Source organism: Bufo gargarizans, chromosome 4, assembly GCF_014858855.1.
Source record: "Bufo gargarizans isolate SCDJY-AF-19 chromosome 4, ASM1485885v1, whole genome shotgun sequence".
Taxonomy (NCBI): Eukaryota; Metazoa; Chordata; class Amphibia; order Anura; family Bufonidae; genus Bufo; species Bufo gargarizans.
In genome coordinates this window covers 193622445-193645731 of record NC_058083.1, presented here as the reverse complement: position 1 = coordinate 193645731, position 23287 = coordinate 193622445, and the positions used below count along the sequence as shown (strand labels likewise).

The 23287-nt window shown below is 43.7% G+C and overlaps 1 protein-coding gene across 2 annotated transcripts in view; it reads right to left on the bottom strand.

Moving 5' to 3' along the window:
• Positions 1-2164: 2164 nt before the first annotated feature.
• The window catches only part of LOC122934584 (probable cation-transporting ATPase 13A4), a 165851-nt gene continuing 144728 nt past the window's right edge, over positions 2165-23287 (bottom strand). For both annotated transcript variants that reach the window (XM_044290158.1, XM_044290159.1), the window contains 7 exons: positions 15866-15962; positions 13580-13652; positions 11720-11894; positions 10253-10455; positions 8187-8275; positions 7916-7996; positions 2165-6133 (listed from right to left, as the gene is read on the bottom strand). In XM_044290158.1, coding sequence (XP_044146093.1) covers positions 5915-6133; positions 7916-7996; positions 8187-8275; positions 10253-10455; positions 11720-11894; positions 13580-13652; positions 15866-15962 — 937 coding nt within the window. In that variant the 3' untranslated portion in view covers positions 2165-5914. The remainder of the gene's footprint in view (positions 6134-7915; positions 7997-8186; positions 8276-10252; positions 10456-11719; positions 11895-13579; positions 13653-15865; positions 15963-23287) is intronic.

Genomic DNA, 23287 nt, shown 5'->3' with positions numbered 1-23287 from the left:
ACATTTCCAAAAAACGACCACCTTAACTGAGTGATGGAAAAATAAACCAAACATACAGTATGCCCTTAGAATAAAAGGTCATGTATAAGATTGTACAATGATATAGGATGTTGCCCATACCAGGTCATGAGATGCTTGGCTTTTTTTTACTAAAGTTTTATTCACACATCAGTGTGTTGGTCAGTGATTTCATCAGTGATTGTGAGCCAAAACCAGAAGTGGAGCCTCCACAGACATAAGGTATAAGGGAAAGAAATGCACCTGTTCTGTGTTTAGAGCCGCACCTGGTTTTGGCCTCAAATCACTGAGGGAAATCACCGACGTGTGAATGAGGCATAAGCTTACCTGTTACTATGAACAACACATTGCACCATTTAACTTTATATAACTCTATAGTCAATGCCAAGTAGCATGTTCTTTCACATTAGTAGGGCTGCCATGTACAGTAATTAAGTAACTAGGGACAGATGCTGCACAGAAAACGCATCCACTATAAGGCCCCCTGCACACGAACGTGCGCTTCCCGTTGCCATATTGCAGACCACATTTGCGGATCCGCAATACACGGGTGCAGTTCCGTGGGCATTCCTCATCACGGATGTGGACCCATTCACCTGAATGGGTCCGCAAATCCGGAGATGCGGAATGGTGTGAAACGGAACGGAACCCTACTGGAGCACTACGGAGTGATTTTGTGGGGTTTCGTCCCGTACTTCCGTTTCCACAAAAAGATAGAACATGTCCTGTCTTTTTGCAGAACGGCCGGATCGCGGACTCATTCAAGTGAATGGGTCCGCGATCCACTGCGGCTGCCCCACGGACTCTGTTCGTGCATTGCGGCCTGCATTTTGCGGGCGGCAGCACGACCACAGGGTGCACACGTTCGTGAGCAGGGGGCCTAATAGGGATGTCGAGCTGATGTCTGCATGCTCATTGATAGCTGGCTTAAAGGGCTTATCTCACCAGCAAATGGCATTTATCATATAGAAGAAGTTAAAATAAGACACTTACTAATGTATTGCCTCCTTTGTTGGCTTAATTCATTTTTCCAACGCATTGGACGTGCTTGCATACTATAGGAAAAAGCACCATCCTATGTGCACTCCCGCGGTACATGCTTTCTCATATAGTATACAAGCACGTCCACCACTGATGGATTGCAGGGTGGTCATAATCATGGAAGTGAGAAATGTATAATGTGATGGAAAAATGAATAAAGCCAGCAAAGGAGGCAATATGGACAATCACAATACATTAGTGCCTTGTATTAATGTTCTCTACATAATAAATGCCATTTGCTGAAGCGAGACGGCCCCTTTAAGGGGCTGGCATAGTAGGAACCAGTGCCTGAATATAGATTATAGAATGCTACACAAACATGTAAGCGTAGGTGTTTCCCAGTAGTTGCAGGTGAATAACCCACTGACCATGACCAGGCTTGGACATCGTAATATAGCTGAGGCACGTCCTGGGGGAACTATTACATTCGGCAAAATGAACTAACTTCTTCAGCCAATAAGTGCATAGGTGGTGGTTGCTGGCTGTTAGGTACTGGGCACACATAAAGGGTATGTAAAGCTTCATACAAGCCACAGAAGGTGCAGCAGTGCTTCTCAGAGAGATCGGCCCCTTCAGCTTGCATTGCGGAGTATAGATCCACAGAAAGTATATATGAGCCGTACATTGCATGCTGCAGAGCCAATGCAAGCTGAAGAACGCTCTGAGAACGCTCTGCCGAACCTTCTGTGCTTTGTGTGAAGGTTTAGACACCCTTAAAGGGGTTGTCCGGGTTCAGAGCTGAACCTGGACAGCCCTCCATTTTCACCCCGGCAGCCCCCCTGACATGAGCATCGGAGCAGTTCATGCTCCGATGCTCTCCTTTGCCCTGCGCTAAATCGCGCAGGGCAAAGGCATTTTTCTGAGTTCCGGTAACGTACCGGGCTCTCTATGGGGCTGACAGGCAGCCCGGTGACGTCACCGGCACTGATGGGCGGGATTTAGCTCTGCCCTAGCCAGTAAAACGGCTAGGGCAAAGCTAAAGCCCGCCCCTCAGAGCCGGTGACGTCACCGAACACACTGCCAGGCGTAAGTTACCGCCCGGCAGTGTGTTATTGAAAACAAAAGAGCCTGTGCCCTGCGCGATCTAGCGCAGGGCACGGGAGAGCATAGGAGGATGAGATGCTCCGATGCTAGCCTCAGGGGTGCTGCCGGGGTGAAAATAAGGGTATGTCCGGGTTCAGCTCTGAACCCAGATAACCCCTTTAAGAGCACAGGGGATATTTTTCTAAAATCAATGGATTTGATCAACAGGGTAAGGGGAGCATGAATTCAGCATAGTCATTTAGATTTCAGAAAGTGGGGGGCATGAATTCACAGGCCATGATTAGACATGTGCACCAATGTACCGTTTCATATATGTACTGTACATATTGTTTTCAAAACCCTATCCACGTGTACCACATGTAACAGAAGAACTCCACATGGAAATATGAGTGCACTGTAGATTTTCAATTCAGTATGTTGCAGAGCAGATTTTCACCACGGAATTTACTCTTTCAATGCATAGGAGCAATCTGCAGAAAATCTGCTGTGAAATGCAAAAGTGGGTTTAAAGGGATTATCAAAGAAATTATAATGATGACTTATCCAGCGCCGTACATCATATAGTGGCCGTGCTTGGTATTGCAGCTCAGCCCCATTGACTTGAATGGGACTAAGCTGCAACTAGGCCATGTGGCTGATGTACAGTGATGAGCTGCTGCCTAGGAAGAGGCTGCAGCGCTCATCAACGGAGGTCCCAGGTGTCGCACCCCTGCAGATCCGATATTGATGACCTATCCTGAGAATAATAAGTCAAGAATATCTTTTCCTAGATAACCCATTTAATATTTGTGGGTATAAGGCATGGGGGAGCCCGGTGCAAAGTTTGTGCCAGAGCACTCTAGTTAAGCCACTATGTAGTAGAAAAATAACGTAGTTGATAATTGCTTTATGCATTTGTTATTAATCAAGTACATGAAAGGACAGGCACACAATGGGGGTCATTTGTAGGCTAGGTTATACACTGCAGCAAAGCTACATGGAGTTTGCTGCAGTTATGTACAGATGAAACAATAAAAATAAAAACATGGGCAAAAACCACAGCAAAAAATTGTGGTACATGTATGTGGTTGTACTGCAATACACATTACTGCAATATATAAATCCTGTCTTAAGAAATCGTTGGTGATAATGGCAGCCAGTATTTGACATATTGTGTGTCACATTTCATCCGTATTTTTCAAAGGTCATGTTGTATACCTTTCCATGTAAACGGTATCACTTTTTAAAAAGGTACATTTCTAAATTTACATCAATAGGATACATTTTCTAGAGGTCAATATTAAAAAGCACATATATACATAATCTACACATATTGCATAGAAACAAAAATAAACTAAATAAAGGAACTATCAAATGCAATAAAAACAAAACCTCATGTGGCCTAAAAGAACACCCTGATGTTTTACAAAAAAAAAATACACAATATAGACTATTGGGACACATCTCTTAATCATGGAATTTAAGTGTTTCATTAAGTCCTATTGCCACAGGAGTATAAAATCCAGCCCCTAACCATGCAGTTTGTCTTTACGTACATTTGTGAAAAAATAGCTCATCCTAAAGAGCTTGCTGAATTTGAGCATAGTACTGTAATAGAGAGCTGCCAGTGCAATAGGACAGTTCATGAAATTTCTTCCCTTCTAGATATTCCGTGATCAACTGTGAGTGGTATCGCGAAGTGGAGGTGTTTAGGAACCAAAGCAACTCAGCCACAAGGTTGCAGACCACATAACGTTACAGACCAGGGTCACAGAGTACTGAGATAAATAGTTCATAAAAGTTGCCAATGCTCTGCCAATAACTGCAGAGTTCTATACCTTAACATCAGCACGTAAACGGTCTTCCGAGAGCATCAAGCCCAATGGCAAGCTTTGGATGGAGTGATGTAAAGTATACCAGCAATATTCTGTGGAGTGACGATTCATGCGTCTATCTGGCAGTTTAATGGATGAGTCTGGGTTTGGGGAGTGCCAGGAGATCATTACCTGCCCAACTGCATTGTGCAGTCTGTAAAGTTTGGTAGCAGAGGGATAATGCTATGGGGTTGTTTTTCAGGAGTTGGCCTAAGCTCCTTAGTTCCACTATAGGGAAACCTTAAAGGGGTATTCCCATCACAGACAATGGGGGCATATCGCTAGGATATGCCCCCATTGTCTGATACAGTAGGTGCGTGTCCCACCCCTGGGACCCGCACCTACAATGAGAACGGAGCAGGAAGAGTTGAGGCTGGAGGACCCCGGGTTTCACAGGGTCCGGCCACCACCAAGCGCTACACCCCGCTGCTGCCATACAAGTGAATTGGAGCGCACTGTGCATGCGAGGCCTCCGTTCCCATTCATTTCTATGGGGCCAACGGAAATAGCTGAGCCACTGCTCGGCTATTTTCTGCGGCCCCATAGAAATGAATTGAGGGCGGCTGCCCATGTGCAGTGTGCCCTCCACTACTTTCCCCACTTCGTTCTCTGTGTATGTGCGGGTCCCAGAGGTAGGACCTGCACAGATCAGACAATGGGGGCATATCCTAGCAATATGCCCCTTGTCTAGGATGGCAAAACCCCTTTAATGCTTCAGCATACCAAGACATTTTGGACAATTCCTTGTTTCTAACTTTGTGGTCCAGCATAGCTGCACTATCGAAGCATAACTGTGCCCCAGCACACTGCACTGTCAAATTTTTTCTGCTATTTAAAGTTAAAATAACAGTGCCAAATTATCTTTTTTTGGGTGCAAATTTCTGCTAGTGTTTATACACAAACGGAGGTACTGGAAGAAGCAATAAAGGGCCTTCAACCAAACTGTTCCCACAAAGGTGTACGCTTACAAATTCATATTTCCATTCACAGGAACTAAGGGGCCTAGGCCAACCCCTGAAAAACGACCCATAGTATTATCTGCCCAAAACCCATAAAGGCATGGCTAATTAAGTTTGGTGAAGAAGAACTTGACTGGCCTGCACAGAGCCCTGACCTCAACCTCAAACAGCTTTAGGTATGAAGTAGAGACTGAGAGCCACGTCCTCTTGTGCAACAGCAGACCTAACCCCATGTAGAAAGCCATCTCAGAAGAGTAGAAGCCATTTTAGCTGCAAAGTGGGATGAGGGGTGGTAATTCGATGTAAATGGCTATGGCTTTAGAATGTTATGCCATAGCATCTCCAGTGGGTGTAATTAGTGTTGAGTGAATCGAAGCCAAACAAATTGACTTCGATCCGAATTTCAGGAAAATTTGGATTTGCCGCGAAGCCGAATTTCCTTGTGTTTCATAGTAACAAATCTATTGTTTCTGAAATGGCGATAAAAATAAAAAAAATACATACCTACTCACCTCATCCATTTGCACACAAAGAGGTCATTGCAGCCATCAGGATTGCAGAAACTGCGCAAAATCTTGCACAGGGTAACGTATGATGTCACTTATGTCACTGCGCCCCACCAGCACGATGACACACACACACGCCACCCCACGTGAGATTTCGCACAGTGTCTTCAATCAAGATGGTCATCTTAACGGCTTCTTTGCATGCAAATGAATGTTTTTGTTTTGTTTTTACTGCCATTTCAGGAAAAATAGATTTGTTACCATGAAGCACGAGGAAATTCGGCTTTGCAACAAAAATTTTTTTCCACTTCGCTACTTCAATTCGCTCAAATTTATTGGTCGCACGGTACACTACTGCAATAAACCCAGCCTACGGGGACTTCTTTAAAATACATTTTTTTTAAATCTTCTACAGGGAAACACTTTGATTCTTAAAAACGTACACCTGAGTTTAATAAAGTAAGGCCATTAAACTGCTTGCTAGTTCAACATGTCATAGGTTCTCATTGTTCTGAAAAGTTGGATTCACATAATCTCCCAATTCACTTCTTAGTGCTTTGTCCGTAGTCATTGCTACTTCTTTAGAGCTGAGTGGAGGCCAGTCAGAGTCTTTTGACAATGAGTGTTGTAGCTTCTTATATGGACTCTTCGATCTATAGTTGGTTAGATGTTTCAGCAAGTTCCAGAGTTTTCTGTTCTCAATGATTATTTCCTAGAAAAGTACAAATGTTTTATTTCATTCACTGTGCTATTGTTATGACATTAGAAATAGGGGCATCTTTTTCTAGAAACAGGATTTATTTTGCATAAGGACTGCCTCTGGTATTGTAGGCCAGCTCCAGTTAAGTTAATGTGACTGAACTGCAATACTAGATACATACTATGGACAAATGGTGATTGCTCTGGAAAAATAAAAATTCGAGAAAAAAAATCTATTAAAGGAAGTCATGGGGGTCATTTATGAACAGATATACACCCCTTTTGTGCTGTATATCTGGTGCAGATTCTGTCGCACGCCATGTTGCAGCAGAATCGGAGACTTCTTCCCTCGATCATGTCAGGTCTAAAAAAGGGGACGTGGCATGGACTGGGAAGAGGATAGGCTGACAGGTCCGTCTCAGTCATCATTTTCTATGCCGGTTTTAGGCATAGAAAATGGTCTAAATATAAGACAGCAAGGAAGCGGTCGTACATTTAGAATTGTCGGTGGATATGCTACAGTTAGCTAAAGGCCGACTCCTCTACATAACTTTGGCGAACCACCGCCAGTGCAGGGGCTTATTAAGACTGGCATCTAAAATGCTGGTCTTAATAAATGTGTCCCCATGTTTCCTCAATTCATAAACTGACACAATATTGGCCCAGATGTACTATTGTGTCTGTGCCTGGAATCTGTCTAAAAAGTGGTGCAATGTTGGCAGAATTTGGAACAAATTAGTTTCGCTAATATTTTTAAACCGTCTCAAAAAAGGGACTGGGTCTAGGAGGATGGTGTGGCTTGATATGAAAGGCAGCTTGGCCTAAAATGCAGTTGTGTGCTGAAATTTCACCACAATTCTGATGTAAAATTCTGTCTCAGAGACTTTCAATCCCTCAAATACCATGGTCAATTGCAACAAAATAATCTGGGCTGTTATCTTTCAGGACTGCTGCTGAAGACTGAACGGTGTCCCCCCCCCACACCAAGAACGAGGGAGCCATTCTGTTGCTATGGCAGCCCCAAGTATTCTGAAGTCTTAGAGGCCTGTCATAGGGAAGTTCCTAAGGAGCCTTGTTAAATCATTACAGCCAATGCGTGAAGTGATCAGATGATCGCCTGTTGAGCAGCGTACCGGGGAAAAAAATGGTCTCTTCACCTCCCAAAACATGAAATCAAAAAGTCATACACACTCCAAAATGGTATCAATAAAAACTACAGATCACCTCGCAAAAAATGAGCTGTCATACAGCTATGTATACGTAAATTTTAAAAAAGTTATGGGGGTCAGAATTTGGTGTTGCAAAGATAAAAACTTTTTTTAAAGCTTTTATATATATATATTTTACAGTATATATTACAGTATTACACCACAAGGAAAGTTATAAAAATGTGGTATGTCTGTAATTGTACTGAGCCAGGCAATGAAGTTAGCAGGTCAGTTTTACCACATTAGGGAATGCCATAAAACTATTGCAGAATTTAGTTTTTTGTTTTTTTTCCATTCCACCCAAATGGAATTTTTATCCAGCTTCCCACTACACTGTATGGAATATCGTAAAAAAAATAATTCCTCATACGACAATATGAGTGAAAAAAAAAAAATCATAGCTCTGGGAAGGCATGGAGTAAAAAACAAAAATGGAAAATCATTGCAGCATAAAGGGGTTAAAAAACGACCTGTTGGCTCTCCTGACGTATGTATTCGCAGCTTTGCCTTTAAAAAAATGTACAAACCATATGAACATTAAACTTTCCAATTCTGACATTTCACAGTTGGCTTAGCTTGCTACTTACCTCAGAAAAATATGAAAGTGCTAATACAATCAGCAGCATAATTATTAAACAACCTCTCCACAGGAGGGGGGTACATACAAGCTACAAGAAAAAAGAAAAAAAACATTCCATTCATTACAAATAGATTATTAGAAATTGTAAGCAGCTAAAGAAAGTGTAACTGCAGGTGTCACTGACACACTTAGCAGTAAGCCAGCAATTAACAGTCAAATCAGAATTCATAAAAAAAAAAGTTAAATATTGTATTCTATAGGAATATTTCAATACTTACCTCCATAGTAATATATAAATTAGAAATATTTGCAAATAGTAGAAAAAGGCACACAACGACCTGGACTAGAATCACAATGACAAACAGATCTAAAAGAAAAAAATAAAATTAAAATAATTGACCTATCAAATGCATTCATTGCAGGCAAGGACTCAAAATTCAACTTTGACCACATTTGGCCCCATTCAGAATAGGAAGTCTGTCCCTCTTCCGAATAGTGAACACGGATGAGTTTTTAATCGGACCATAGATGGATGGCGTCTGATTTACTTGCAGACCTGCATCTTTCTGACGCAATTCTGATTTACTATATTTGTTGTCATGTACTATATGATGTGCGATTTAAATTTTTTACATTAAAGGGAGTCTGTCACCACTTTTTTGCATGTTAGACCATTAAAATAGGGTTATTTGATCCAGCCAGAACATAAAAACGGTACCTTTGTGGTAGAAAACGGACTTTTCAATTTGCAGAAAACGAACTTATAAGATTATTTTCGGAGCCCTCTCAAGTGCCCAGGGCGGTCTCTCAATCCTCGGAGCCCCTGGCTGGCACCTCCTAAACGGCTGATAACTCTGCCCTCCGTGCGCCTCTGCCCGCCCGTTTACTCCCCTCCCCTGTCCCTTTCCACTGCGGCTGTGCGGTCCAAATCGTAGCGGGCGCATGCGCAATGCGATGCCCGCTCCTGGCAGGGCATCGCAATACCTATTGCGCATGCGCCCGCTACGATTTGGACCGCACAGCCGCAGTGGAAAGGGACAGGGGAGGGGAGTAAACGGGCGGGCAGAGGCGCACGGAGGGCAGAGTTATCAGCCGTTTAGGAGGTGCCAGCCAGGGGCTCCGAGGATTGAGAGACCGCCCTGGGCACTTGAGAGGGCTCCGAAAATAATCTTATAAGTTCGTTTTCTGCAAATTGAAAAGTCCGTTTTCTACCACAAAGGTACCGTTTTTATGTTCTGGCTGGATCAAATAACCCTATTTTAATGGTCTAACATGCAAAAAAGTGGTGACAGACTCCCTTTAATCATGGGATAACCCCTTAAGCATATAACATACAATGGAAAGATCTGCAGTTTCTGCACCTCTTCTGTGCTTTGCACAAACTCCTGATTTTGGCTTAGGCTACTTTCACACTAGCGTTTTTGCTTCCTTTACCCTAAGTTCACACCTGAGCGTTTTACAGCGCGTTCAAACGCGCTGTAAAACGCTCAACACATGAAAACCAATGCTTCCCTATGGGAATGGTTCTCACCTGGGCGTTTTACAGCGCGTACGATCGCGCTGTAAAACGCCCGACGCATAATCAAGTACTTGAGCTTCTTTGGGGCGTTTTGACGCGCGTTTGTGGCCATAGGACACTGCAGTCAATGACACAAACGCGCGTCAAACGCGCGTTTACTATTACAAAAAACGTGCATAAAAACGCGCGACAAAAACGCGTTTGAGAAACGCTCAGGTGTGAAAGCAGGGTTACTGACAATACAATCATCTGCATCAGTTATAAACGGGTCCGGTTGTATTATCTTTAACATAGCCAAGATGGATCCGTCATGAACTCCTTTGAAAGTTTATGGGGACAGATCAGTTTTCTATTGCGTTAGATTGTGTCAGGACAGAAAGCAAACGGCTGCATGCTGCGGTTTTCTCTCCGGTATGAGAACGGAACGCAATGCATTGTGGAGCATTCCGTTCTGTTCAGTTACGTTTTGTCCCCATTGACAATGAATGGGGAGAAAACTGAAGCGTTTTTTCAGGTATTGAGACCCTATAACAGATCTCTATACTGGAAAATATTAACGCTAGTGTGAAAGTAGCCTTACAAATACCAGAATACTTCTGTGTGCTCAAATCCAGTTCTGTGATGAGCGATTACACTATCCATCAAGGTGACAAGACGTATTGGACACTCTCACACCCGGAAGTGTAGTTTTTGCCGAAAATATCCACAGGTCTGATCAATGTCAATATAAAAAGGTATGTATATACCGTTTCACATTATAGTAAATACCGTCTCACTGTCATAGTATAACAACTCTATATGTCAGCTTCACCAACTCTTACTTACAATTGGTATAAAAGGGTTGTCTGAACGGTTGCCCTTTTGAGAATACAAAAGCAACAATTAAACAGTTTAAAGTTGCCAACAACCAAACGGACGTGTTTTCGTAGCTCTGGTATTCAGCTTTCACAGCTGGGTCCTGTGGCTGCAGTATATAGTCATTCCTAGTCGTCTCATTTAAGTAACTCCCATTAGCTGGGCTGCAGGCACTGTGATAGAGATGAGAAAAAATACATTCACTACAAAATAGATCTGTGGCAATAGTTATAACCATTTGTAAATATATTGTATATGTAAAATAATAATAAAAATAATTTTCAGAAAGACATGCCAGACATCTGAAAGAGACTTATGACCCACTGCAGGCCAACACTAAAAGGCCCCCAACAAGTTGTGATAGACAATTAAAGAAGTCCATCAGTGATTAAAAGTTTTTCCGCTTTGTTTTTTACTCCCAGATTTCCCAAAGCCATAACTTTTTTACTTTTCCATTCACATGAGGGCTTGTTTTTTGTGGGGCAAATTATACTTTCTAATGACACAATTTACGATTGTATACAATGTAGAAATGTAGTGGGAAGCAGGAAAAAATTACAAATGGAGTGGAATTACAAAAAAAAAAATTTAATAATTCCACCACAGTTTTATGGGTTTTGTTTTTATAGTGTTTCCTATTCTGTAAAACTGACCCGTTACCTGCCACAGGCAGGCTCTCCATAGGAACTAATGTGCAGCAGCCTCTTGTCAGTCAGGAGGACACACCATCAAGTTCCTCATATACTCACTAGGGGGAGCTAGTGCATGGCCATGGGTGCATGCTCATGGTTTTTAACCTCCCAGGTGCCGTGGTTAAATGTTTAACAGCAGGCACCCGGCGGCTATGTCACCAGCTGTGCTTGCGAGCAGGCACCATTTTTAAATACCCGACCGCCGGCGTAGATTTACATGAGGCAGTCAGCAAGGGGTTAAATGGGTTGATCAAAACTGAATCGGGCACGAATGATCATTACTGAAATCGGTGTTTACATGGGGTGATGTGCTCAGCGAGCATCCGTATGATGAACCCACAAATGAGCTCTCATTTGCTGGCTGATCGGTGGGGTGCTTAGACAAGCCAAAGATCAGCCGGACTGACTTTCCTACTAATGTTTCTACCCATTCATCAGCCTGTGTAAAAGGTCCTATATGCTCCAGCAGAACAAATAAATGTTTCCCCGACATTGGGTATTGGGACACAGTCAGAACTCAGCACACATAATACCGTCAGTGGATCCCAATGGTGTCCGAGGGAACTGTGGCCAATTATCTATTGTGTACAAGGATAGGCATTAGTGACAACCGGTCAAAGTGTTCTTCCAACTGGTCATATAAACAAGCCACAAAATCACATTTGTGAGGGTTGAATGAAAGCGTCCGCTCTTTACTAGAATACATTTCCTAGATGTCACCTTGAGAGTGGGGTCTTTTTCTTACCTATAGATGTCAGTTGAATTGTACCAGATCTGTTTTTGCACAATCAGAAAGCCACTTATTTGTAAGATGAGACTGAGGATAATGTTTAACAATACAGAGAGTAACAGAGGAGGAGAGGTCAGTTGTGCTGGTGGTCTATAAGGGGCAAGCTTTGGATAGGCACGATTCAAGCTCACTGAAGCAAAAAAAAAAAGAAATGTCAAGTGTAACATTAAGAGGTGGTCTAGTTTACAAACAGATTCTCAAATGCTTTTTTAGGGTGCACTGACTTAAAGGGGTATTCCCATCTTAGACAATGGGGGCATATCGCTATATCGAGAACGGAGCTGGAAGCGCTGTGGCTGGAGGACCCCAGATTTCCTCTCACAGAAGTGAATGAGAGCGCACTGCGCATGCGCGGCCCATGCTCCCATTCATTTCTATGGGGCAGATGGCAGTAGTCGAGCCAGCGCTCCGCTATTTTCGGCAGCCCCATAGAAATGAATGGAGGGTGGCTGCGCATGCGCAGTGCGCTCTACTTCACTTTCGGGGCTCCGTTCTCGATATAGGTGCAGGTCCCAGTGGTGGGACCCGCACCTATAAGACAATGGGGGTATATCCTAGCGATATGCCCCCATTGTCTGAGATGAGAAAACCCCTTTAAAAGATATAGTGGGTCATTTACGAACAGATGTACGCCACTTTTGTGGCGTATATATCTGGTGCCGATTCTGTCACACGGCATGTTGTGGCAGAATCTGCAACTTCTTCTCTAAAGGTCTAAAGAAGTAGGCATGGTGGAAAAGGGGCCAGGCTGGCAGGCCCGTCTCAATTAACATTTTGTACGCCTGGTTTAGGTGAAGAAAATGGTCTAAGTGTAAAGTAGCAAGGAAGCTGTCTTACATTTAGAATCGGCGGTGGATATGCCAAAGTTATGTAGAGGCCAGCAGTCTTAATAAATGTGCCCCACGGTTAACCAATTAAGGATTCTCATCTATGACCCTGCTTTCACACCTGAGCGTTTCTCAAACGCGTGTTTTACGCGCGTTTTTATGCGCGTTTTTTGTATTAGTAAACGCGCGTTTGACGCGCGTTTGTGTGATTGACTGCAGTGTCCTATGGCCACAAACGCGCGTCAAAACGCCCCAAAAAAGCTCAAGTACTTGATTATGCGTCGGGCGTTTTACAGCGCGATCGTACGCGCTGTAAAACGCCCAGGTGAGAACCATTCCCATAGGGAAGCATTGTTTTTCATGCGTTGAGCGTTTTACAGCGCGTTTGAACGCGCTGTAAAAAGCTCAGGTGTGAACTTAGGGTTAGTCAGAGCAGAGAGTGGCTACAAAATGTGGCTCAGCTATTTTCATCAGTTTCATTGAAATGAATGGGAAGCGCACTGCACAAGCACGTCCACCGCTCCATTCACTTCTATGGGGCTGATGGAAATAGCCGAGCCAGTGCTCAACTATTTTTGGCTCTCCGATAAGAATGAATGGAGGGTGGCCGCACGTGTGTAGTGCGCCGTCCTTCACTTTGCGGGCCCTGTTCTAAAGATAGGTGCGGGTCCCAGAGATGAGATCCGCGCCTATGAGATATTTGAGGTGCATCCTGGCAATGAGACAACCCCTTTAAACTGCTTGAAATGCTTGCTGTTTCTTCCACTGAAAAATTCTGAAATAGTTGTGTGAAGACTAAACCTCCTTAAAGCTTAAAAACATGTATTTATATGTATGAACACCGTTACTGTGATCCATTTCCATAATGATGGCTATTCTAATGTACACTTGTATATAAAGACAGAATATGGAGCTTGACGGTAATGAGGAGTATGATGGAGAAATCCTACCACATGGATATATCATACGAACATGCACTTTCACTTACTTGTCACACTAATGATAGTGGTTATACCCAAGTCTTGGAACAAGAACTGGTAGTTTCCATAAGAAGTTTGCTGCTGTTTGGTGAAAAAAAAAAAGCACATTTCACGAACAGTCATTAAAGGAAATAATTGCTTGACATCCAGATTTATACACCGTTTTGTGAATTAACCAATTTACAAGCAGTAATAGATATTAAAGGCTATGCACTTTTGGGACAATTTTTTATCATTACATTCTACTCATTTAGGGATCAAAATATATTTATTTTTTCTTACAATTTATCTTTATTAAAAATTTTCAACAGTTTTTCCTCTATAGCTTTCTGAAGGCTTAATCTGTAGTCCTTTTCTATACATTCTTATAAACGCTCGTTATAGCTAAATTATTAGGAGGTTGATAAGAATTTAGCTATAGTGAGTGTTTTATGAGCTGCCAGGGGTTTGGCGACAAGGGCCACAGACTGAGCTCCCCGATGGATTCACTGAGCAGGGGGAAGCAACAGTCTGCAAGTAAAAGTTGCAGCGATAAAAGCTGATTTTTAATAAAGACCAACTAAAAAAATATATATTTTAGCCCAAAATGAGTAGAATGCAATAATTAAAAAAGAATGTCCCCAAAGGTGTCCATAGCCTTTAAGGCCTTATTCACATGTCAGCGCTTTAGCCAGTGTTTGGTCAGTGATTTCCATCAGAGATTTTTTAGCCACAACCAGGAATGGAGCCTAGACAGAGATAAAGTATAATGAAAAGATGTGCATTTGTGTTTGTAACCTGATGTAAATCATTGACCAAAATACTGATGTGCAAACTGGGGTGAATAAAAAATAATTGTTCATTTTGGAGTCAATAGGAACTAAAATGAATGCTGAGCTTAATAGGAGGTCATATAGTCCTATCAATTTGTCAGCAGCTGTCTTTTTTTTTCCCGCATAGCTGTAATCGGGAAACATGAGTACATGAGACCTCTGCATGCCTCCAATTTCATACAGTAGCTTACAGAGGAGTTTTCTATAGGATTTGATATGGATCTAACAGGAAAAGAATGGTGGCTTGCTGCATTGGACTGTATTGGGGTCATTTATTGTAAAGTAGAACTGGCTTAGTTGCCCATAGCAACCAATCAGATACCACCTTTCATTTTCCAAAGGAGCTGTCAAAAATGAAAGCTAGAATCTGATTGGTTGCTATTGGCAACTAAGCCAGTTCTACTTTACACCAGTTTGATAAATGACCCCATATATGTATGGAGGGATACACTATTAGGGTACTTTCACACTTGCGTTGTTGGATTCCGGCAGGCAGTTCCATCTGTATGCAAACGGATACCATTTGTACACTGATCCAGATGCGGATCCGTGTCACAAATGCATTGCAATACCGGATCCGTCTCTCCAGTTGTCATCCGGAAAAAAGGATCGAGTATTTTTCTTTTTCACATTTTTAAAGCTCTGCGCATGCGCAGACCGCATAACCGGATCCGTTTTTTCAGAACAATTGGGGCATTAATGCATTTCAATTGAAAATAATGCCGGATCCGGCATTCCGGCAAGTGTTCCAGAATTTTGGACGGCGAAAATACCGCCAATCTCCGTCCAGAAAACGTACAGTGACTGAACTGAAGACATCCTGATGCATACTGAACGGATTTCTCTCCATTCAGAATGCATGGGGATAAAACCGATCATTTTTTTTCCGGTATTGAGCCCATAGGACCGAACTCAATACCGGAAAAGTAGCCGCAAGTGTGAAAGTACCCTAAAAAGAGTATTATTCTACTCAGAAGCCATATAGCCTCTATGCACAGATTACAGGCTTTGGGCACTTTTATTTGCCATGTGCATGAGCCCTTAAATAAAAACTAGCTAAAACACATGGATGATCATCTCTATGGGGAACCAACAGGTTAAAGCGGACCTGTCACCTCTATGAAATAACACATCTGGAGAAACATTTCTTAAAACTCTGTGCTATGCCATCCCTTGGTTATTCCTCTTAGAAATGTATACATAAATTAGCAACTGGATGTTAGTGGAGTGTCCCTACAGAAAGTGAGTATATAAGTCAACACTTTTATGACAAGGTGAATGGTAACACCCAGTTTTCAATTCATAAATTTATAGGAATAATAAAAGAGGAATTGTGAACAGTAGAGTTATAAGGAAATATGCTCCAGAATTTTTATCCTATGGGGAATCCAAGTATTGAATAAAACAGACAGGTTCTCTTTAAACTGTAAGATCTTCAGCAGACAGAGATATGGAAATCCATAGAATTGTGAGCAGTCATACCCAGTAAAGTAGCAGCACCCCAATATACTGGATCATGCTGTAAAGCGCCATGTATTTGAACACACAGAAGGAGGTAATCAGAGCAGCTCTTCCTTCTCTGCAACAAAGGGAAAGAAAAAAAAAAGTGAACGATAAGGAAACATTTACTTTTCTTTTCGGCATTCAAAAATAAAAGATTTGGGGGTCATTTATCATTTGAGTTTATTTTTGTGTCATTTTCAACCCTGGCTTTGCTTTGCCTACCTGCAACCAAATTTATGAACTGGTGAAGCTTAAAGGATAACTGTCACACTTAGACCCTAATTTCAATTTTCATATATGTAGTTACTAATATCATGATATTCCAGAATCTGTTACTATTAGACTGACTTACCCCATATTTAATAAGATTCAGCCCTTAGCAATCAGTCTGCATAAAACTGCAATTTCACTATTCAGTTAAGATGGCCGCCACTGCCCTCTCCCTGAGGCTAATCCCGCCTGCCCTCACTAGCCAGTAACAATAGCCCCCAAAAGTGTCAGTAAAGGGGTCCTCTTACCACCTGTTGCTTTCATTTATACACTAAGCAGATGGCAGATCTCCCTTCCCTGTTGTGCGCTGCTTCGACTCTGCATTGTTCAAGTCTGCTGAGTGAGGGAGCGTCTGCCAAGCGCAGGGACAGGGAGAAGTGCACACAGCCCAGGCACTGTTATCAGCTGCTGGGGAGGACCTGGCTTTAATCATTTGCTTACAGTCCCTGGCTGTCAGTAATGTGACCCTGCACATGCTCCATCCTTCCACAGATAGACGGACCATGCCTAGCAACCCTATTTGAAGCACAGGTAAAAGCAGGGGCGTAGCGTGGGGGGCCGTTGCCCCGGGCGCCAAATTGCAGGGGGCGCCCGGCAGCAGGCATTTTCTAAAGGAGGAAAGCAGGCATTTCCATTCTGCCTCATAGGTTCAGGACAGGTCTAGAATGTATTGGCTTCTTAGAGGGAATGATGTCATAAGATCATGTGACCGCTTCCTCCCGCCCCTTACAGACTGAGCCAGATGCAGGAAAAGGGCTGTAAGGAGAAGCAGAGCAGCGTCCAGAGCAGGGAGAGTGCAGGCACTTACAGTATGCTGTGCTCAGTGATTTCTGGTGAGGGGTTTGGGGGCTCTATTTCTATGTAGTTTGTAGTGGAGTATATGAGGGGTGTGAGAGCTGCTAGAAGCTTTTATAAAGTCACCCACAGTTACATTGCTCACCATACAGTACATCCCCTTACATTAGGTATTTTAAAGGGAGTCTGTCATCAAAGTTTCACCTTTTTAACCCTTCCCATAGCTTTCTAGCAGCCTTACAGTTAGTAAAAACGTTACCTTTATGAGCAATCCTGGACTTATAAAACCGTCAAAAAACAACTTAGTAGCATATGCAAATGAGGGCTCGCAAGTGCCCAGGGGCGGCGTTACCCTCGTAGGTGCCCAGCTAGCTCAACCTTATTGTTGCTGCACCCCGCCCTGTCTTTCCCTCTGCTCGCCCATCCTTTCCCTCTGACCGCCCATCTACTTACTTCTTGTTTCGCCGAGATCCCGCGCCTGTGCACTAAGTCTGTCGGCCGGCGATGCCCATTCCTTGTACGGCATCACAGTAATTTATGGACTAAGTGCGCAGGCGCAGGATCTCGGCGAAGCAAGAAGTAAGTAGATGGGCGGTCAGAGGGAAAGAATGGGTGGGGGGGAACGACAATAAGGCTGAGTTAGCTGGGCACCTACGAGGGTAACGCCGCCCCTGGGCACTTGCGAGCCCTCAATATACTACTAAGTTGTTTTTTGCCGGTTTTATAAGTCCAGGATTGCTCATAAAAGGTAATGTTTTTATTAACTGCAAGGCTGCTAGAAAGCTTTGGGAAGGGTTAAAAAGGTGAAACTTTGATGACAGACTCCCTTTAACTCCATAAGGTGCTTTTGCCTCGTCTGTGCGCTCTCCACACTGTGGGTTTTGTCTCCTCTGTGCCCCCTCCACACAGTGAGCGAATTTCAGATTTTGAAATTTGTTTACACTTCGTTTGGTGGTAGAAGCAGAGTTGCAATATGGATTCCGTTACCACAGACCATAACGCAATTCTATGACGTAGAATGCATAACGGAATGCCTTTAGAGACATTCCGTTATTCCTTCCGTCATAATAAAAGTCTATGGACTGCATAACGGATCTGTCCCGTTTCCGTTATGCAGGGGAGTCCTCTCCTGCATAACGGAAACGGGACAGATCCGTTATGCAGCCCATAGACTTCTATTATGACGGAAGGAATAACGGAATGTCTCTAAAGGCATTCCGTTATGCATTCTACGTCATAGAATTGCGTTATGGTCTGTGGTAACGGAATCCATAATGCAACTCTGCTTCTACCACCAAACGAAGCACAAACAAATTTTATAACAAATTCGCTCATCCCTACACAGTAGTTTTGCCTCCTCTATGCCCCCTCCACACGGATTAGAATATATAATGGCCGCCTCTGTATTATTAGTATATATAATAGCCCCCTATGTATTAATATAATATATAATAGCCCCCTATGTATTATTATAATATATAATAGCCCCCTATGTATTATTATAATATATAATGGCCCCTCTGTAATATTAGTATATATGAGTGTGCATCAACTCTGGTCCTCCTATCTGTCTGGCTCTACCACAGTACTGGGGGGCAGCAGGATAACAGTGTTGAGGTACAAGGAGGGGAGGATGATAGTAAAGTGAGGAATCTAAAAATGCTTTCTGTGAAACTGTAGAGGCGCAGCTGAAAGAAGGTGTCATGGCGGTCTTAACTCCGAATAAAGACGTTAAGGAAAGTCTACATCACAGGAGATGTCACTGGATGGATGAGGTATGTGGTGCTGTATTAGGCCTCATGCACACGACCGTTGTGTGCATCCGTGGCCGTTGTGCCGTTTTCCGTTTTTTTCGCGGACCCATTGACTTTCAATGGGTCCGTGGAAAAATCGGAAAATGCACCGTTTTGCAGCCGAGGCCGTGATCCGTGTATCCTGTCCGTCAAAAAAATATGACCTGTCCTATTTTTTTGACGGACAACGGTTCACGGACCCATTCAAGTCAATGGGTCCGTGAAAGAACACGGATGCACACAAGATTGGCATCCGTGTCCGTGATCCGTGGCCGTAGGTTGCTTTCATACAGACGGATCCGAAGATCCGCCTGCATAAAAGCTTTTTCTGATCTAAGTTTTCACTTCGTGAAAACTCATATCCGACAGTATATTCTAACACAGAAGCGTTCCCATGGTGATGGGGACGCTTCTAGTTAGAATACACTACAAACTTTGTACAAGACTGCCCCCTGCTGCCTGGCAGCACCCGATCTCTTACAGGGGGATATGATAGCACAATTAACCCCTTCAGGTGCGGCACCTAAAGGGGTTAATTGTACTATCATATTCCCCTGTAAGAGATCAGGGCTGCCAGGCAGCAGGGGGCAGACCCCCCCGCCCCCTCCCCAGTTTGAATATCGTTGGTGGCACAGTGTGCGCCCCCCATCGGGCCCCCCCTTCCTCCCTCTAATGTTAGAAATCGTTGGTGGCACAGTGTGCGCCCACCATCGCCCCCCCTCCCTCCCTCTAATGTAATAAATCGTTGGTGGCACAGTGTGCGCCCACCATCGGCCCCCCTCCCTCTATAGCAGTAACAATATTGGTGGCAGTGTGCGGCCTCCCATTCCCCCCCCCCCCCCCATCATTGGTGGCAGCGGAGTTCCGATCGGAGTCCCAGTTTAATCGCTGGGGCTCCGATCGGTAACCATGGCAACCAGGAAGCTACTGCAGCCCTGGTTGCCATGGTTACTTAGCAATAGTACAACAGGTAGAAGATTCATACTTACCTGCTTGCTGCTGCGATGTCTGTGAACGGCCGGGAGCTCCTCCTACTGGTAAGTGACAGTTCTTTAGCAATGCGCCGCACAGACCTTTCACTTACCAGTAGGTGGAGCTCCCGGCCGGACACAGACATCGCAGCAGCAAGCAGGTAACTATGAGTCTTCTACTATTGTACTATTGCTAAGTAACCATGGCAACCAGGACTGCAGTAGCGTCCTGGTTGCCATGGTTACCGATCGGAGCCCCAGTGATTAAACTGGGACTCCGATTGGAACTCCGCTGCCACCAATGATGGGGGGGGGGGGAAATGGGAGGCCGCACACTGCCACCAATGTTGTTACTGCTATAGAGGGAGAGGGGGCCGATGGTGGGCGCACACTGTGCCACCAACGATTTATTACAATAGAGGGAGGGAGGGGGGGCGATGGTGGGCGCACACTGTGCCACCAACGATTTATTACAATAGAGGGAGGGAGGGGGGGCGATGGTGGGCGCACACTGTGCCACCAACGATTTCTAACATTAGAGGGAGGAAGGGGGGGCCCGATGGGGGGTGCACACTGTGCCACCAACGATATTCAAACTGGGGAGGGGGCGGGGGGGTCTGCCCCCTGCTGCCTGGCAGCCCTGATCTCTTACAGGGGAATATGATAGTACAATTAACCCCTTTAGGTGCCGTACCTGAAGGGGTTAATTGTGCTATCATATCCCCCTGTAAGAGATCGGGTGCTGCCAGGCAGCAGGGGGCAGTCTTGTACAAAGTTTGTAGTGTATTCTAACTAGAAGCGTCCCCATCACCATGGGAACGCCTCTGTGTTAGAATATACTGTCGGATCTGAGTTTCACGAAGTAGCTCATATCCGACAGTATATTCTAACATAGAGGCGTTCCCATGGTGATGGGGACGCTTCAAGTTAAAATATACCATCGGATTGGAGAAAACTCCAATCCGATGGTATAAAAGAACTCCAGACTTTACATTGAAAGTCAATGGGGACGGATCCGTTTGAAATGGCACCATATTGTGTCAACATCAAACGGATCCGTCCCCATTGACTTGCATTGTAATTCAGGACGGATCCGTTTGGCTCCGCACGGCCAGGCGGACACCAAAACGACTTTTTTTTCATGTCCGTGGATCTTCCAAAAATCAAGGAAGACCCACGGACGAAAAAACGGTCACGGATCACGGACCCCGTTTTTGTGGACCGTGAAAAAAAAACTGTCGTGTGCATGAGGCCTTATACTGTATATTTTGTAGTGATGTATGTAATGTCCAAACACATATTTGTTTCATGGTAGGGTTCAGGGGGTGGATTGAGAATTTGGCCCACCCTGCTGCATCCTGGCCACAGACTTCAGCTCACACTGTGCGTGTTCTGGATTCTGGGGCCTTATACCCATCTACTACATCATCTGTACTTAGAGAGTTACCACCATGTTATCTATGGTGTTATATAGGACTGCTACATTTTCTGTAAAAGGGGCGTGTCCACAGGTTGGGAGGGGGGGGGGCGCAATACATGGCTCGCCCCGGGTGCTGGCAACCCACGCTACACCACTGGGTAAAAGTAGGCAGTACAGGGAACAAAACTGTGGAATTAAGGGGTAATTGAATACACAGTGAAAAGTTGAAATAGAGCCACCAAGGAGATATTAATCACCACAATCCAATACTCCAAAAAAAATAAAAAATATGACAGTTATACTTTAATAATATATGTGGTATGAGTGCAATGTGGTTTATACCTTTAAGTGTAAAATTACACCAAGGAGTTGCCTGGTGTAGGTTTCTACTTTTTTGCGACTTTTGCAAAAACCGTACATAGTAAATGTGACATAATCCAGGTCTCATCTCACTTTTGGCTCTTAAACATAGACCACTTTGAAAAGTGACAAAGACAAAATGTCGGAAATTTTATCAAATGCCCCAGAAAATGGCACAGTTGCCGTGGCTTGTGACTTTTTTAGACTACAAAACTGAGATATCTGATTTGATAAAAGTCCACCTTTCCCTTTCACCAGGGTGAGGGCAATGGGTGAGCCAGAAACTTGAGATCAGAGTAGAAAGGTACAGAAAATGGTGCAACCTTCATAAGGTTACTGTATGGTGTGCTTACAACCCTTTAGCAGTCACATTAAAATTAAACAAACACTCCCGAAATGGAAATGTCTCAAATAAATATAGCTCAAGTGACTCAAGTGCATAACTCATTCTAGCCCTTTAGGTCATAACTTTGTTTGCAATGCAGTTGTATGAGACCTTGAATTTTGCAAGACGGGTTGTAGTTTTTATAGGAACCACTAGTGAATAAATAGTTAATTTTTTCAGCTATTTGATATGCCTTAAAGGGGTTGTCCATCCATATATATTGATTACTTATCCTCTGGATAGATCATCAATATCTGATTGGCGGTGGTCTGACATCCATGACCCCCACCGATCAGGTGTTTGAAGAGGTGCGCCGCTTTCTGTTCATTACGTCTCTGAAGTGCAGTGTACTCCAAGTACCAGCTCCATTGAAGTCACAACGCTGTCTCCTCATCAAACAGCTGATCGGCGGGGGTCCTGGGTGTCGGGCCCCGCTGATCAGATATTGATTATCTATCCTGAGTAGTGTTGGGCGAGCATGCTTGTCCGAACACCATTTTAACTCTACCTCTGCTACATCTGTTGTGTTACATTTGCCCATCCTAAATATCTGTGATATTCAGCGCAATTGTTTGGCCGCTGCTGACAGCGACATTACCTGCGCTACATCTCCTGTATAACATTTGCTCGTCCTAAATATCAGTGACATTCAGTTTAATTTTTTCTCAGCTGAGGACAGTGACATTTCCTGCGCTACATCTCCTGTATAACGTTTGTGCATCCTAAATATCTGACATTCAGTTTAATTTATTTGCGCATACACAAAACCTTGCAAGCATATACAGGGAGTGCAGAATTATCAGGCAAGTTGTATTTTTGAGGATTAATTTTATTATTGAACAACAACCATGTTCTCAATGAACCCAAAAAACTCATTAATATCAAAGCTGAATATTTTTTAAAGTAGTTTTTAGTTTGTTTTTAGTTTTAGCTATTTTAGGGGGATATCTGTGTGTGCAGGTGACTATTACTGTGCATAATTATTAGGCAACTTAACAAAAAAACAAATATATACCCATTTCAATTATTTATTTTTACCAGTGAAACCAATATAACATCTCAACATTCACAAATATACATTTCTGACACTCAAAAACAAAACAAAAACAAATCAGTGACCAATATAGCCACCTTTCTTTGCAAGGACACTCAAAAGCCTGCCATCCATGGATTCTGTCAGTGTTTTGATCTGTTCACCATCAACATTGCGTGCAGCTGCAACCACAGCCTCCCAGACACTGTTCAGAGAGGTGTACTGTTTTCCCTCCTTGTAAATCTCACATTTGATGATGGACCACAGGTTCTCAATGGGGTTCAGATCAGGTGAACAAGGAGGCCATGTCATTAGATTTTCTTCTTTTATACCCTTTCTTGCCAGCCACGCTGTGGAGTACTTGGACGCGTGTG